The sequence below is a fragment of the Elgaria multicarinata genome, chromosome 13, assembly GCF_023053635.1.
Source record: "Elgaria multicarinata webbii isolate HBS135686 ecotype San Diego chromosome 13, rElgMul1.1.pri, whole genome shotgun sequence".
In the NCBI taxonomy this organism is placed as follows: domain Eukaryota; kingdom Metazoa; phylum Chordata; class Lepidosauria; order Squamata; family Anguidae; genus Elgaria; species Elgaria multicarinata.
This window is the reverse complement of record NC_086183.1, coordinates 11,089,910-11,103,291: the sequence shown is the minus strand read 5'-3', so window position 1 is coordinate 11,103,291 and position 13,382 is coordinate 11,089,910. Positions and strand designations below refer to the sequence as shown.

Sequence of the window (13,382 nt, the reverse complement as noted above, 5' to 3'; positions counted from 1 at the left end):
TCAGGAGGAAAACCTTCCTTCTGCTGCTGTCAGCACTGGGATAACAGAATCCCAGAGGCAAAACCATATGCCAAGCAAGGCTAGCTCCACTACAGACACTGAATCTCCGAGCAAAAGCGATCTGCTCCATGCCATGGCACTTAGATCCCCAACAGAAAGCTGCTCATCAAGACCTGCCGACGCCACCTCATCCTGTGGATTGACAGGGGGAACCTTCTTGCACCCCAAACCTTTTGGGGGATCCAGTCCATTAAATCCCAAGCCCGGTGTTGTTAGCTCCAGCACTGTCACCAACTCCCAAACCCAATGGTTCGGGCCCAAGGGCAGCAGCATGGTTGTCTTTCGATCTGAACAGCAGGTCATTGTACCCCAAGCTGGAAGTGCCACCGTCTACAATTCTGGCCGAGAGATTATTATGTCCAGCTGTGGGGCAGGGAACGCAAGCCAGCCCCAGCCGGAGAAGCCCCTTGCATTGAGCTCTATCAGCTGCATCCCACCGGAACAAAACTGGCAGGGCCAGGAGGAGCTCTCTGATGCCCAGTTCCTCAAAGAGATCCCTGCACCCCTCCCCAATGTTTGTGATTCCTCAGCGGCAGGGCCACAGCCAGAAAGCTGCATGACTCAACCCAGAAGTGCCGGTGTGAGAGAAGCCCAAAGGCAAAGGTGTATGCTTGTGCCAAACCCTGCGCTCACATCAGACGGAGATGCTACCACACTCGAGGAGGGAGTTGTTCCTTTCAGCACGCCCCAGAGAGACTGCAGCCCATACAGCGAAGCTGAATTCCAGAAGCACAGCAACCTGTTCACGGAAAGCAGGTCTGAAAGGGAGCAAAGCATGCCCGATACAGATGGCCCCTTAGCAAACGGGTCAGAACAAGACAGCAACCAATCAAGGGCAGAGGAGGCTGGTGCATCTAAATCCCAACGCATCCAGTGCCCATCAGATGTTGCAGCTGAAATCGGCGTGTTTGGGACTGGATCCCTGGAAACTGCTCTGACGGACCAGAAAGGCACCAGCCGAACTGAGCAAAGGGCAGAACAAACAGCCGGGACAAAAGTTTCCTCGGTATTTGCCCTGGAACCAAACGTCCCCCTTGCTGAGACGACAAGTTCCGCTTGTGAATTCCTGAGCCAGAAAATAGGGAGCAGTAACAGGACGGCAGAACAGGAACCGGAGGAAATTGTGGAGATGGAGCTTTTCGTAGACACCCTCCGCAACATGGAGCCCGCTGAGATCCGGAAGCCCTTGAAACTCCACCCCAGGGCCCCGCGCTCCTCCGTGCTGGCAAAGCATGCACCTCTTCCACCCATCCATGAAGACCACATCACGCCCAAGTCAAAGGTTGCTCTCCCGATGGCTCTGGGGACGCTGTATGCTCTCGCCGAGGAGAGAAATTCAGAGGAAGGAAAAGAAGAAACCAAGGAGGAGGAGGAAGAAGAAGACATGGAGGAGATAGAGAACCCATATCTCAGTGAGGATGAAAAAGTGCAGGGAAACAACTACACCAGGAAACCTTACCCTTGGGAAAACAAGTTGTACAAGACGGAGGAGGAGATTGGATCTTTCTTGGGAATGCTGCAACAGGGCCCCGACGACCTGAAAGCCAAAACCATTGCTCCTAAAGCGATTGTCAATCAGAGCAACTTGATCCGAGCCAACATCCTCAAGGGGATGTCTCTTTTGTCTGGCTTTGTGGACAAGAAGGCTGTGGAGGAGAAGCCTTATTCCCGCTTGGACAACAGCTTCCTCTACAGCAGGTTCATCTGCCCGGAGAAGTCCTCCCCCAAAGCCTCAGCAAAAGGGAAAGAGGGGAGATGCCCACCCCTCCTCCTGACTTCGAGTGTCCTGAAAGTCAACCAGGAATGCCAGACATCTCCAAAAGGGTTTGAGGTGGATGAAGCATATGAACATCTGAGCTTTGAGCCGCCACCATCTGGGCTCCAAGCTGAGCCTTCCTCTAGGGCGCCAGGTGCAAATGATAGCTCCGAGCAGATGACTGGTCTGTCCAAGGAAGAAGAGTTGCCGTCCCAGCCAGAAGCTCAGGTGAGTAAATCCATGCTGTGCAGCTGGGCCAAGCAGTAGAAGCTGGTGACCACTGCAATCATGCCATTGCTCCATTAAGAGGCATTCTCTTGGTTGTTCTGGGGCTTTTGAGAAATGTGTGTCGGGGGAACTCGTGTAGCACGATGCATGTGAACAGAGGGTTCTTCTCCTAGGATCTCCACCTTCATCCTGCAGTGGAACTGGTGGTACAACAACATCCCGATGGCTGCCAAGAGGCTTGACCAAACCTGCATTCAGAAGGGATAATGATTACAGGGCCCAAACCAGAAAAGTCTTTACTAAGCTGCCTGGTTCTCCTTGAAGTCACTGGGTGTTGCACCGCAAAGAAGGGTGCAAAGGGCTTAATCTTCATTATGCTGTTGTTTACTTTCCTTAAATGGCTGCTACCGACTCAGCGATGCTCATTAAGAAAATTGAAGGGAAGCGAAGGGGACCTCTTAGGTCAGGAGGAGAGATCAGACCCGGGTGGCTGAGCCTTTATTAGAGCCACATTTAACCACGAGGAGTGGCAGGGTGGGACCCACATTTAACCCATGATCATGTATGCCCCATTTCCCCCTTTTGCTCTTTCTTTTCCCTTGCCTTGCCTTTCTTTTCTTTTTTTAAATTAAAGAATGCTTGTTTAGGGCACAATCTTATGCATGACAAGACTAGAATGTCCTAGTTTTGCAACCAAGGATTGTCACTTCACACAATCTGTGCTTCCTACATAGCTTAAACCAGCCTTCTCAACCGGGTGCCCTCCAGATGCGTCAGGCTACGCCTCCCATGGCTGACTGGGGGAAGCTGGGAGTTGTAGTCCAATACATCTGGGGGCACCAGGTTGGGGAGGGCTGGTTTAAACCAGTCTTCCTCTTGGTTTGATTCCCTTTGCACCAAAATCCCATCGTTTTACAGACCATCCGTTCAAAGCCGGAATCTGATTCGTTTCCCAATATTTAGCACAAACTTTCTTTCTTTCTTTCTTTCTTTCTTTCTTTCTTTCTTTCTTTCTTTCTTTCTTTCTTTCTTTCTTTCTTTCTTTCTTTCTTCAAGCACCACCTTTGTGTTTTTTCTCCTGTTCTTTCTCCCCACCCTCTAAAAAAGAAGAAGAAGAAGCAAACAAATTGAAAATGGGTGTGGGGGCAGGCTTGACTCGCTTGATGGTACCACAAACCGTGTCTTCCTTGCCTGGGGCTGTGAAACTGTTTCAGCACCGAAGCCTTCCGATAACAAAAGTTGCATCTCTGCTCCCATCTTCAAGCCAAACCACAGGGTTGCGCCACCGTATCGGTGGTTGATTGCCTGGCCTGGCCTTGTGTTGTTGTTTTTTAAATACGCAACTGGGGTGGCAGCTGCCAGATTGTTTGGAGCAGGAGGGATGGGTGTTTCACCCTCCTCCGTCCACACTGGTTTTTGATCCAAACATGATGCACACGCAGGAGTTTCAGCCTGCACCAGGGCTGAAAAGATATGCGATCTTTCCCTGAATGGGGGCAAGTAATGGCTTTAGGGCAGTTTAGATCACGGAAGGGGCATGGAGAGACAGGGTTCAACATGCCATCCGCCACACACCTGAAAGGCTGTCACACAGAAGGAGCAGACTGAAGAAGAGCCCTGCTGGATCAGACCAAGGGTCCATCTAGTCCAGCACTCTGTTCACGCAGTGGCCAATCAGCTGTTGACCAGAGACCCACAAGCAGGACACGGTGCCACAGCACCCTCCCACCCATTTCCCCAGCAACTGGTGTATGTAGGCTTACTGCCTCTGATACTGAAAGTTGCACATAGCCATCAGGGCTAGCAGCTACTGATAGCCTTCTCCACCAGGAATTTATCCAACCCCCTTTTAAAGCCATCCAAATTGGTGGCCGTCACCACATCTTGTGGTAGCGAATTCCATAGTTTTATTATGCGCTTTGTGAAGAAGCCCTTCCTTTTTATCTGTTCTGAATTTCCCACCCATCAGCTTCATGGGCTCTAGTATTATGGGAGAAGGAGAAAAATGTCTCCCCTGTCCACATTCTCCACACCATGCATAATTTTGTACACCTCTATCGTGTCTCTCCTTAGCCTCTTAAACCAACCGCCGCTCCCACATTCGTCTATGCAGTGCACATTCAGGAAGCTGCTAGTGCTGGCGTCGGATCAATGAAACGGCTGCTGCATGGCCATAGTGTGGAATGGCACATGAGGAGGCATTTCTACATCGCTTAGCATTTTTAAAAAAAGTTTGCATGAAAATTCCGCAGTTTTGCATGCAATTTTCCTGACAGATGTATCATTGCAAGCAATTTCTCTTTACCATCTGCCTTTTTGCACGGCATTTTCCCCAACAGATGCATTTTGGAATGCTATTATTATTATTATTATTATTATTATTATTATTCAGAGAAATGTGTTGTGAAATTTGGAGGAGGGCGAAAAACCGAAGGAGAGTTGTGCTGGGCTTTGTGTTTTGAATCAGAAAGTGTGAATTTGGGTGGTTCATATTAAAATGCAAGCCAAATGCATTTCTCCCCCCATCCTTACTCTTTGGGGAAGGCATTTCAGCAGGGAATAAATTAGGGCAGAAAGGGGAGGGTTATTTTACTGCTGCTATGATCAACCGCTCACACTCGCAGAGAAAAAGGACAAATGGGCACAAAAACACTACATGGGAGTCACTACAACATAATACAGAACCCACAAATAAAGAAAGAACAATTGTATGAATGGATCAGGCAGTGAGCTATTTCCAGAAACAGAAGGATTCTTAATAGCATCATCATCATCGAATTGGGAGTCAGAAATCCTTCTTGAACTACTTCAACTAGATCAATGTTTCCCAACCTAGTGGCCTCCAGACATGTTGGACCACAACTCCCAGCATGCCCCATAGTTGGCTGAGGCTGGGAGAAGGCTGAGGTCTATCAGTAGGCCCCTATCTTGATTCTGCTCACCCTTGTGGTACCAAAAAAATAAAATAAATGGTTACTGTGTCACAGCCAGCCCCTCCCCAGATGGCAAAACTAGGACAAGCACCATAAAACAATGACTGTCACTAGTGAATAGGTTAGGGCACATGTCATAGAGAGACCGAATTCCACGCTAAGCATGGAAGCATGCTTAGAATTGGCTACTCCCTTCCTTTGATAAAAGCATGTGTGACAGGGAGCTGATTTGGGCTTTGACTATGGAGGGAGACCCCTCTACACACAGAGACACACCATTTTCCTGCCGAAAATTGCTAAGTAAACCACAAAGCTTTATTCAAGCAATAAACATCTCTTCCCACCTGAACAGAGTCTAATCTCTAGGAACTTTCTCCTAGGCAAAACTATGCAAACTAAGTGAGACAATTATCCTTTCAAAAAGAATGGAAAGCCCTTTCCCAAGACTAGTTCAGAGAGACTAGTTCTGAGGCCGCTTCTGATGGGACGCCAGCTGGGCTGACTTTCTCTCACCTTCCTTTAGCTCCGCCCATTTTAGTCGGTGGTGGACTCTAGGATCAGCTAACCTCTCCGTGCTCTCTCCTTCAGAAGAATGTTGGCTTCCCACTGACTCTGTATTATTTGCCCTTGATGAGATAAGCTATGCAGAGGGTTCAATCCCAGCTGGTGAAGAGCCCGTGAGAGCTTTCTACCCTACTGGTACAGGCTGGCCTGTTTCTGGCACCAACTCCTCCACTTCAGAGTCTTAATCACCTGAAACACCTTCTTCCAACCCAGGGGGAGCAGGGCTAGGCATGACATCAAGGATAGATCTTGCAGATGCAAACAGGGTAGGAGGAATGGAGGCAGGGGGGAAAGACACTGACATTTCTGGAACTTAATGCTTCATTCCAGACATAATTTCCGATTATGTTTAAATTGCAGCACGAAGAAAAGAAGCGCCCGAAGAAAGTCAACATGCGGCCTGGGAAGGTACGGAGGCAAAAAGCGAGGCCAGGTGCTGGATATCGGGCCAAGGGATGATGTGCCCATAGTGAGGGTGGAAGGGGCAATATTGTACCATTGCTCATCTCCCCTCTTTCTCCCCCTTTCTCTCTCCCCCTTTCTCTCTCTCTCTCTAGATCATTCTGTACTCTGAGTCAGGCTTTGAGGGCCAGAAGAGAGAAGTCTGGGGTGATATCACCGATGCCACATCCTGGGAGCTGTCCCACACGATCTCCATCCGAGTGGTCCGAGGAGGGTAAGGAAGCCTCTGGCAGATTGGCTGCGAGTTGCGCTAAAGGGGCGGAGGCAGTAAGACAGACCCCGTGTAAATGTGGAGGATCATCTGTCCTAAAAGGTGGTTTAAAAACAAATCAGGGGTGCAGTCCTATGGGATTTGCCCTGGGTACTTGTAAACCTCGGAACTTGGAGACTTGGAGTACCCTCTGCAGAGGGGAAGGTGCCTTGTGCCTCTCGCTCTACATTTAAGCTAGATGGGCATTTTCGCCCATCTAGCAGTAGCTTTGAGGAGAAGGAAGGAAGGGGAGGGAGGGGAGTTGGCGTAAGTTTTCTCATATGGCTGCCATCCTGCTTTCCTCACCAACCTGCCCCCCCAGGAATGCCTCCTTTTCCCCGTCTCTGCACTCCGCTTTGCAAGAGAGGTAGCTGGAGCAGTTCTTTCCATGCTGGCTATGAGGGGACTGGGAGAGGAGTGGGGTTTCCTGGCTCCCAGCTCGGAGCCCTTTCTAGAAAGTCGGAGCTAGGAAACCATGCAATCCTATGCCCCCACTCCCTAAGACGCTGTCTAGGGGGACATAGGATTGCTCCCTAAATCATAACATTACAGTAAAGGAAAACTGCAAGAAAATGATAGAACCGTTATTGTTATGAGTGCTGTATATTTATTTAAGATAAGTTTTACTTTGCCCAATAATTCAGCTTCTCTGGGCGTCATAAAATACATTGTAATCAATAAAAGAGAAATAATAAAACAATGCAGGTGGTAGCGAACAGCACAGCAGCAACAAAGAGCACATCAAACCAAAGTAAAACTAGCAGCAGTGAATGATGTGCAATGCTCTAAAAGCACTAAAATCAGTTCTTAATGTGCCTGGGAGAATTGCATTAATATTCTTGCCCTCCTCCAAAGAGCTCATGGTGGTATGCATTTTTATTTATTTATTTATTTATTTATAACATTTTTATACCGCCCAATAGCCGAAGCTTTCTTTTTGTCCACCATTTATTTATGCTGGGGAGGGTGCTGTTGCACTGTGTCCTGCTTTGTTAGTCCCTGGCCGACGGCTGGTTGGCCCCTGTGTGAACAGACTGCTGGACTAGATGGACCCTTGGTCTGATCCAGCATCAGGGCTCTTCTTATGTTCTTATCCTCACAGCAACCAGGTGAGGTAGGTTAGCCAAAGAGGTAATGACTGGCCCAATGATATTTATTTATTTATTTATTTATTTATTTATTTATTTATTTCTAAAATGTATTAGTTGCCTGATAATTAAAAGGGCAACGTACAATACACACAAAGATAAAATCAATGTTAAAACAACAACAATAAAAACCAGAAACAGCAAAATAAGTCGTTAGTGAAAAGCAGCAGAGGCTAGAAACAAGCCTCAGAATAAGAACTAAAAGTATAAAGCGAAAACTATTTAAAACACAGCATGGAAGCAGAGATAGAGAGGATTTAAAAGCCTAAGAATAAAAAGGCCTGATGTCCAAAAGGTAGCAAAGTAGGACAGGGCAGAGAGGGCGTTCCATTAATTGCAGGATGAGGTGGGAGTATTACTGGCAAGGACTGTTCCCAAGTCACCATCCACCCTACCTCAGAATGTGGTGGCCCTTGGAGCAGAACAGTTACGATCTCAGGGACTAATATCTGCGAAGCACCATGGCTGGCTGGGTATTTAGGAGCCAGTGCAGTGTAGTGGCTAGAGTGTTGGACTGGAAGTTGGGAGATCTGGGTTCTAGTCCCCACTCGGCTGTGGAAGCTCACTGATTGCCTTTGGGCCAGTTGCAAACTCTTAGCCCAACCTACCTCACAGGGTTGTTGTGAGGATAAAGACGGAGAGGAGGAGGATTATGCATGCCTTTTTCTGTGGTGGCCCCTTTTCTTTGGAACTGCCTGCCCCTGGAGGTCAGGCAGGCATCAACACAGTGCTGCTTCCGGCGTCTCCTGAAAACAGCTCTTTCCCAGGAAGCATTCCTTAACTGACCAGCCATGGTTTTTATTGGTATTCTGTTTTAAAATGAACGATTTTAATAAGCTGTTTTCATCTTTTTACTGTTTTATTTCTTATGTTCAATGCACCAGGATCTATTTTCTATATGGAGCGGTATATAAATATTGTAAATAAATAAATGGTTCAACAAACAACCCACGGTTCAAAACAACCCACACTCAACTTCTTAGTGTGGGTTAGCATGATGTGCGAACCCAGCCTCTTTCCCTCCCTCCCTCTCCCCCTCCCTCCCTCCCTCCTTCCTTCCATCCATCCCTCTCACCCAGTTTTAAAAAAAGGAAGGAAAAAAAGAAAGTTGTCAAGGGTTAGCCTGGATATTGTTTGCCCCCTATTTTATTGTTAAAGCCAAACAATACTTTTGTCAGATATTTCTGACAAGCGTTCCTGTGTTTGAGTAGTCCAGCGGGGAAGCTTTCTGCCTTTAAAGAGCTTGAGGCATGTGGATGAGTCACCAAACCATGCAGCAGTCCCCCCACCCTCTCGGGCAGCTGACACCGCCTCAAATACGAATCCGTGACCATGACTAACCCAATGCCCACTACCTGTGCTCTCTAGCTGGGTGATGTACGAGAAGCCCCGGTTCCATGGGCGGAAGTGCGTGCTGGCAGAAGGAGACGTGGAGATCACCAACCCTTGGACGGTGTACCACAAAGCCGGGGCTGAAGCGGAGAACACGCCCTTCCATATCGGTTCGCTGAAGAGGGTTGTGCGGGTGAGTAGGGCTGGCTTCTCTTTGCGATGAAGGTCTTCCTCCTCCTGGGGAGCCGGACAGTTGGCAATCTACAGCTCTGGGAACCTAGGAAGACAGGAAGCTGCCTTCTCCCGAGTTGGGCCCTTGGTCCGTCCACCTCAGTATTGTTTACTCCGACTAGCAATGACAGGTGCTTCACCAGGATTTCAGATGGGGAGTGCTTCCCTGCTCTACCTGGACATGCTGAGGTTTGAACTGGGACTGCATGCAAAATTGGTGCTCTGTCACTGAGAGGCAATAAACCTATATGCACCAGTTGCTGGGGAACATAGATGGGAGGGTGTTGCACTGTCTCCTGCTTGCAGGTCCCTGGCCGACAGTTGGTTGGCCTCTGTGTGACCAGAGTGCTGGACTAGATGGACCCTCGGTCTGATCCGGCATGGGTCTTCTTAAGTCCTCATGAGCTATGGTTACCTAGTTCTGTATACCAGGGGTGCTGGGCTTTTAGAGGACTCCATTCCAGTGGAGGGTGGGGCTAAAGGCAAAAGGGGCAGGGGAAGTATAGCCAACCCACCCACCTCTACATAGGGTTACCTTTGTGCCTAGTCCGGAAACTTCAATTAGTTCAAAATATGGCAGCCAGGTTGGTCACCGGTACACCTAGGAGGGACCACATTACACCAGTTTTTTTAGCCTGTGTTTTATTATAATGTTGTATTATGTTGTCTGATGTTTATAATGCTGTGGTTGTAATTTTTTTTGTGAGTTGTGAACCACTCACAACCCTCCCCCCCCCACTAATTGGCTGCCACTTAGGGCGTTGCTAGACGAGGCCTTAGCGCGCTTTGAGACCCGGTTTCCCTGCTGTACGTCCAGATGATGCACAGGGGAATCCGGGCCCAGGCCGCACTGAGGCCTCCTCTAATGCGCCATAAGCGAAGTTGCTTATGGCGCGCCTTTTTCGCAGCCCCGGCCTGAATTTTTTAAAATTCTGCTTTAAAAAAAATCATCTGATTCTATTGATGGGTGGACAATGGAATGAAAGACTTGACAATCCATGAAACAGAGTTGGAATGGATTGATCAAAATCTGCACATCCCTAGCGTGAACACATAGCAGTTAAGAGCAGGGAAGGCAATTGGTGCAATCTCAATGTTATCTCTCCACACCCTCCAAGCAAAGGGCTCCTGTGACCTGTTCATTAATTTTCTTTTAACTGAAGAGTCAATTCATTCTAGGTTTAAAATAAATATTAGCATACCTCAGGTGTTACTATTAAGGATATTTAATTTAGGTTTTGCTTAGCTAAAAGCAAAACCCAGAGAAGCAATGGATGAGTTGATTAATAAAGTGTTTCCAGAATTGTGGGAGGTGCCCAGTGCCATCAATATGGACCCTATCGCATAAGGTGCAGATTCAAATCCAATTAGATCCATGTTTGGAACTTACGACAAATGAACTGACTGATGAATTAATTAGGCCAACCTTGAAAACAAATCCAGAAACAGGTTTTCTAGCCTGCTTGTCTGCCTTTTAGTCATCTGTGATCTAAAAATAAATGAAAGAGAACTAAGTTTTGTAAAGATGTTCTGCTTGGTTGCCTGGTGGTGATTTTTTCTCACCCTAGGCGAGTATTTGTTTATAAGCCTGAATTCGGCTGCAATACCGCACCAATTTATGAATACATAAGTGGCCTTGATTGCATTGGTTCTTACTTGGGTGGCAGATTTCAGACACCTTATTTACAACCCTAATCTCAGCACAGGCCATAAGAACTCATCCAAGTCAGAAATCTCTGTTCCTGACAGTCTAGCTCATTTGGCTACTAAAAGGGTTACTGGCCATACTAGAATGTGTGTGTGTGCAGTACATTTCTGGAGGCCGAAAACTAGCTTGGCCAGAAAACAAGAGTTCTCTGCTTCCCCTGCACTTAACAGGCCAACACTTTCTGTTCCAGGACTACAGGATCCCTGAGATCAGTTTGTTTTCTGAGAAGAACGGAGAAGGCACAAAGCGGAGGTTCACGGATTCCGCAGAGGACACACGGATTCACAGGCAGCCCTTGAAGGCGGCATCTATCATTGTACACTCTGGCCTGTAAGGGACATGGGTTATATGTTTGGGGCATTCATGGTTTGAGAGGTGACCCAGGGGTGGTGTTCTCAAAGGTGAGACTGGAGCAGCTAAGGGTACTGTAATACTCACATTACATTGGCTCTGTTCAGACATCATAGAATCATAGAGTCATAGAATAGTAGAGTTGGAAGGGGCCTATAAGGCCATCGAGTCCAACCCCCTGCTCAATGCAGGAATCCACCCTAAAGCATCCCTGACAGATGGCTGTCCAGCTGCCTCTTGAATGTCTCTAGTGTGGGAGAGCTCACAACCTCCCTAGGTAACTGGTTCCATTGTCGTACTGCTCTAACATACTAAGCCATGGTTTAGGGCGCTTATTTGTTTGTTTATTTCTCTACTGCCCAATAGCGGAAGCTCTCTGGGCGGTTCACAAAAATCAAAAACATAACTACAGCATAAAATATAATACAAAAACTTAAAACCACAATCTAAAAACAAAGCCGGAATAAAACCAAGCAGCAATGCAGAGATTTAAAGTACTGATTTAAAATGCAGATTAAAAACAGCAGAATTAAAAGACCAAGATTGTAAATTGCTAAAATAAAGCATAAACGGCAGTTGGGTGGAGTTGCAGGTGGGGAGAGAAGTGAAATGTTCGTTATATGCATCTAAACACACACACCCCGCCCCCTAAGATAATTAAGTCCAGGTTCTAAAATTACCTAGCTGCACCTTTGGGTTGAAGACCCGACAACTCTTAAAAGGCACAAGCTTTGCTCAGAGTCCTAGCGCCCACCTTGGGAGGGTGGGTGTTTGTTACCTTGTTTTCATACACAGCACAGGTGGTGCTGGGAGGAAGATGGAGCAACACTGGATCCTGGCCTGTGGGAAGACAATTATTTTACTAACATATTTATAGACTACCTTTCAGGGCAGGATCCCCTCCCAAGGTGGCGTACAACCGTAAAATGCATATAATATTCATAATTTTAAAAATGTTGCAGGAAGTTCCACAAAGCGACGAACATCAGCCAAAGACAAGAGCATACGGCATAATGACAGTCTGGTATAACATAATCAGAGGAAGGCCAGAGTAAAGATCTTCAGGGCCTTCCTAAAAGCCGGCAATGATTGGGTCCGATAGGCCCATGATGGCAGCTGATTCCAGAGGTGTGGGGCCACCGTGGAAAAGGCCCTGTCTCGTGTACTTGCACCTAGCTGCTCTCACAGGTGGGCAAGTGAAAAGAGCCACTTTTGCTGAACTCATATTGAATCTCAGAGAGCTCCTTTAGAGTGCTGACTGAAACCTGGACCGGATTCACCGCCCCACTGACATCGGAGCCGCCCGCCTCCACGGGCGGGTACATATAACCAAGGTTTGCAGTCATTCATGGTTCTCACTCTGCTCCACAGGTGGCTCGTGTACTCGAAGCCATTCTTTGACGATGACCCTTACGTCTTAGAAGCTGGCGGGTATCCCAGTTTGCAAGCCTGGGGTGCCAAGGACCCTTCCATCTGCTCCATGCATCCCATTAAGCTGGTAAGAGATCTTTGGCTGCGTCTTCCTCTCATTCTAAACCTTACCTGTGCATAGGTGTTGCCTGCTACCTGTGCAGATCTGCTGATTCCATTCTCCAGAGCAGGGATGGGAAAACTTCAGTTTTGCAGGTTCAACGTTTAGTAGGACCCTAACATCCACCAACCAGAACCAGGTGCAAAATAATGGCGGACATAGGAATCTAGGAACACAGGAAGCTGACTTATACTGAGTCAGAATTACACAGACTACTAATGTATATAATTAGATATCAAACTGGGTTGCACAATTCTTGAATATATATATATATATATATATATATATATATATATATATATGCTGTACCCGGCGTAACATACGCCATTGTAGCATATCTTAAAGTTTATTAATTAAACATCATCGAGGGGGCTCGGGCTGCTTGAAGGTCTGGCAGACCTGGGGGGCAGGGAGAGCAGGTGTCCCCCTCTCCACGGCGTTCCTGTCAGCCTTGGGCCGCCTGCCCAGCTCGCAGCAGGTGAGCGGCCTCCCACCCAGCCACCAAGGGGCCCGGCCGTGCCTTGCTCATGATCTGGATTGTGGCGCTGCCTCCTTCATGGGGGGGGGGGAGCGAAGAGGCAGAAAGGGGGGTAGGATTACCTTGGAAAGCCCGAAGGAGTCGGGCGAGGGGCTTAGCAAACTGTATCAGCTGACGTTACACGTTGTTACTGTTGCTTAGCAACCTGTATCAGCTGAAGCCTGTACGGAAACATATCTAAGTATATATATATATATATATATATATATATATATATATATATATATTATCAACACTGTTACAGTGAAAATACAGAAATACAATCTTTATTACCTAGCTGAAACAGCTGA

The 13,382-nt window shown here is 47.5% G+C and overlaps 1 protein-coding gene across 1 annotated transcript in view; it reads left to right on the top strand.

Annotated features, from left to right (window-relative positions):
• Positions 1–222: 222 nt before the first annotated feature.
• Positions 223–13,382, top strand: part of CRYBG2 (crystallin beta-gamma domain containing 2) — a 32,028-nt gene continuing 18,868 nt past the window's right edge. Inside the window, exons 1-6 of the mRNA XM_063140127.1 lie at positions 223–2,044; positions 5,902–5,949; positions 6,099–6,217; positions 8,770–8,926; positions 10,863–11,002; positions 12,395–12,521. Coding sequence (XP_062996197.1) covers positions 332–2,044; positions 5,902–5,949; positions 6,099–6,217; positions 8,770–8,926; positions 10,863–11,002; positions 12,395–12,521 — 2,304 coding nt within the window. The 5' untranslated portion in view covers positions 223–331. The remainder of the gene's footprint in view (positions 2,045–5,901; positions 5,950–6,098; positions 6,218–8,769; positions 8,927–10,862; positions 11,003–12,394; positions 12,522–13,382) is intronic.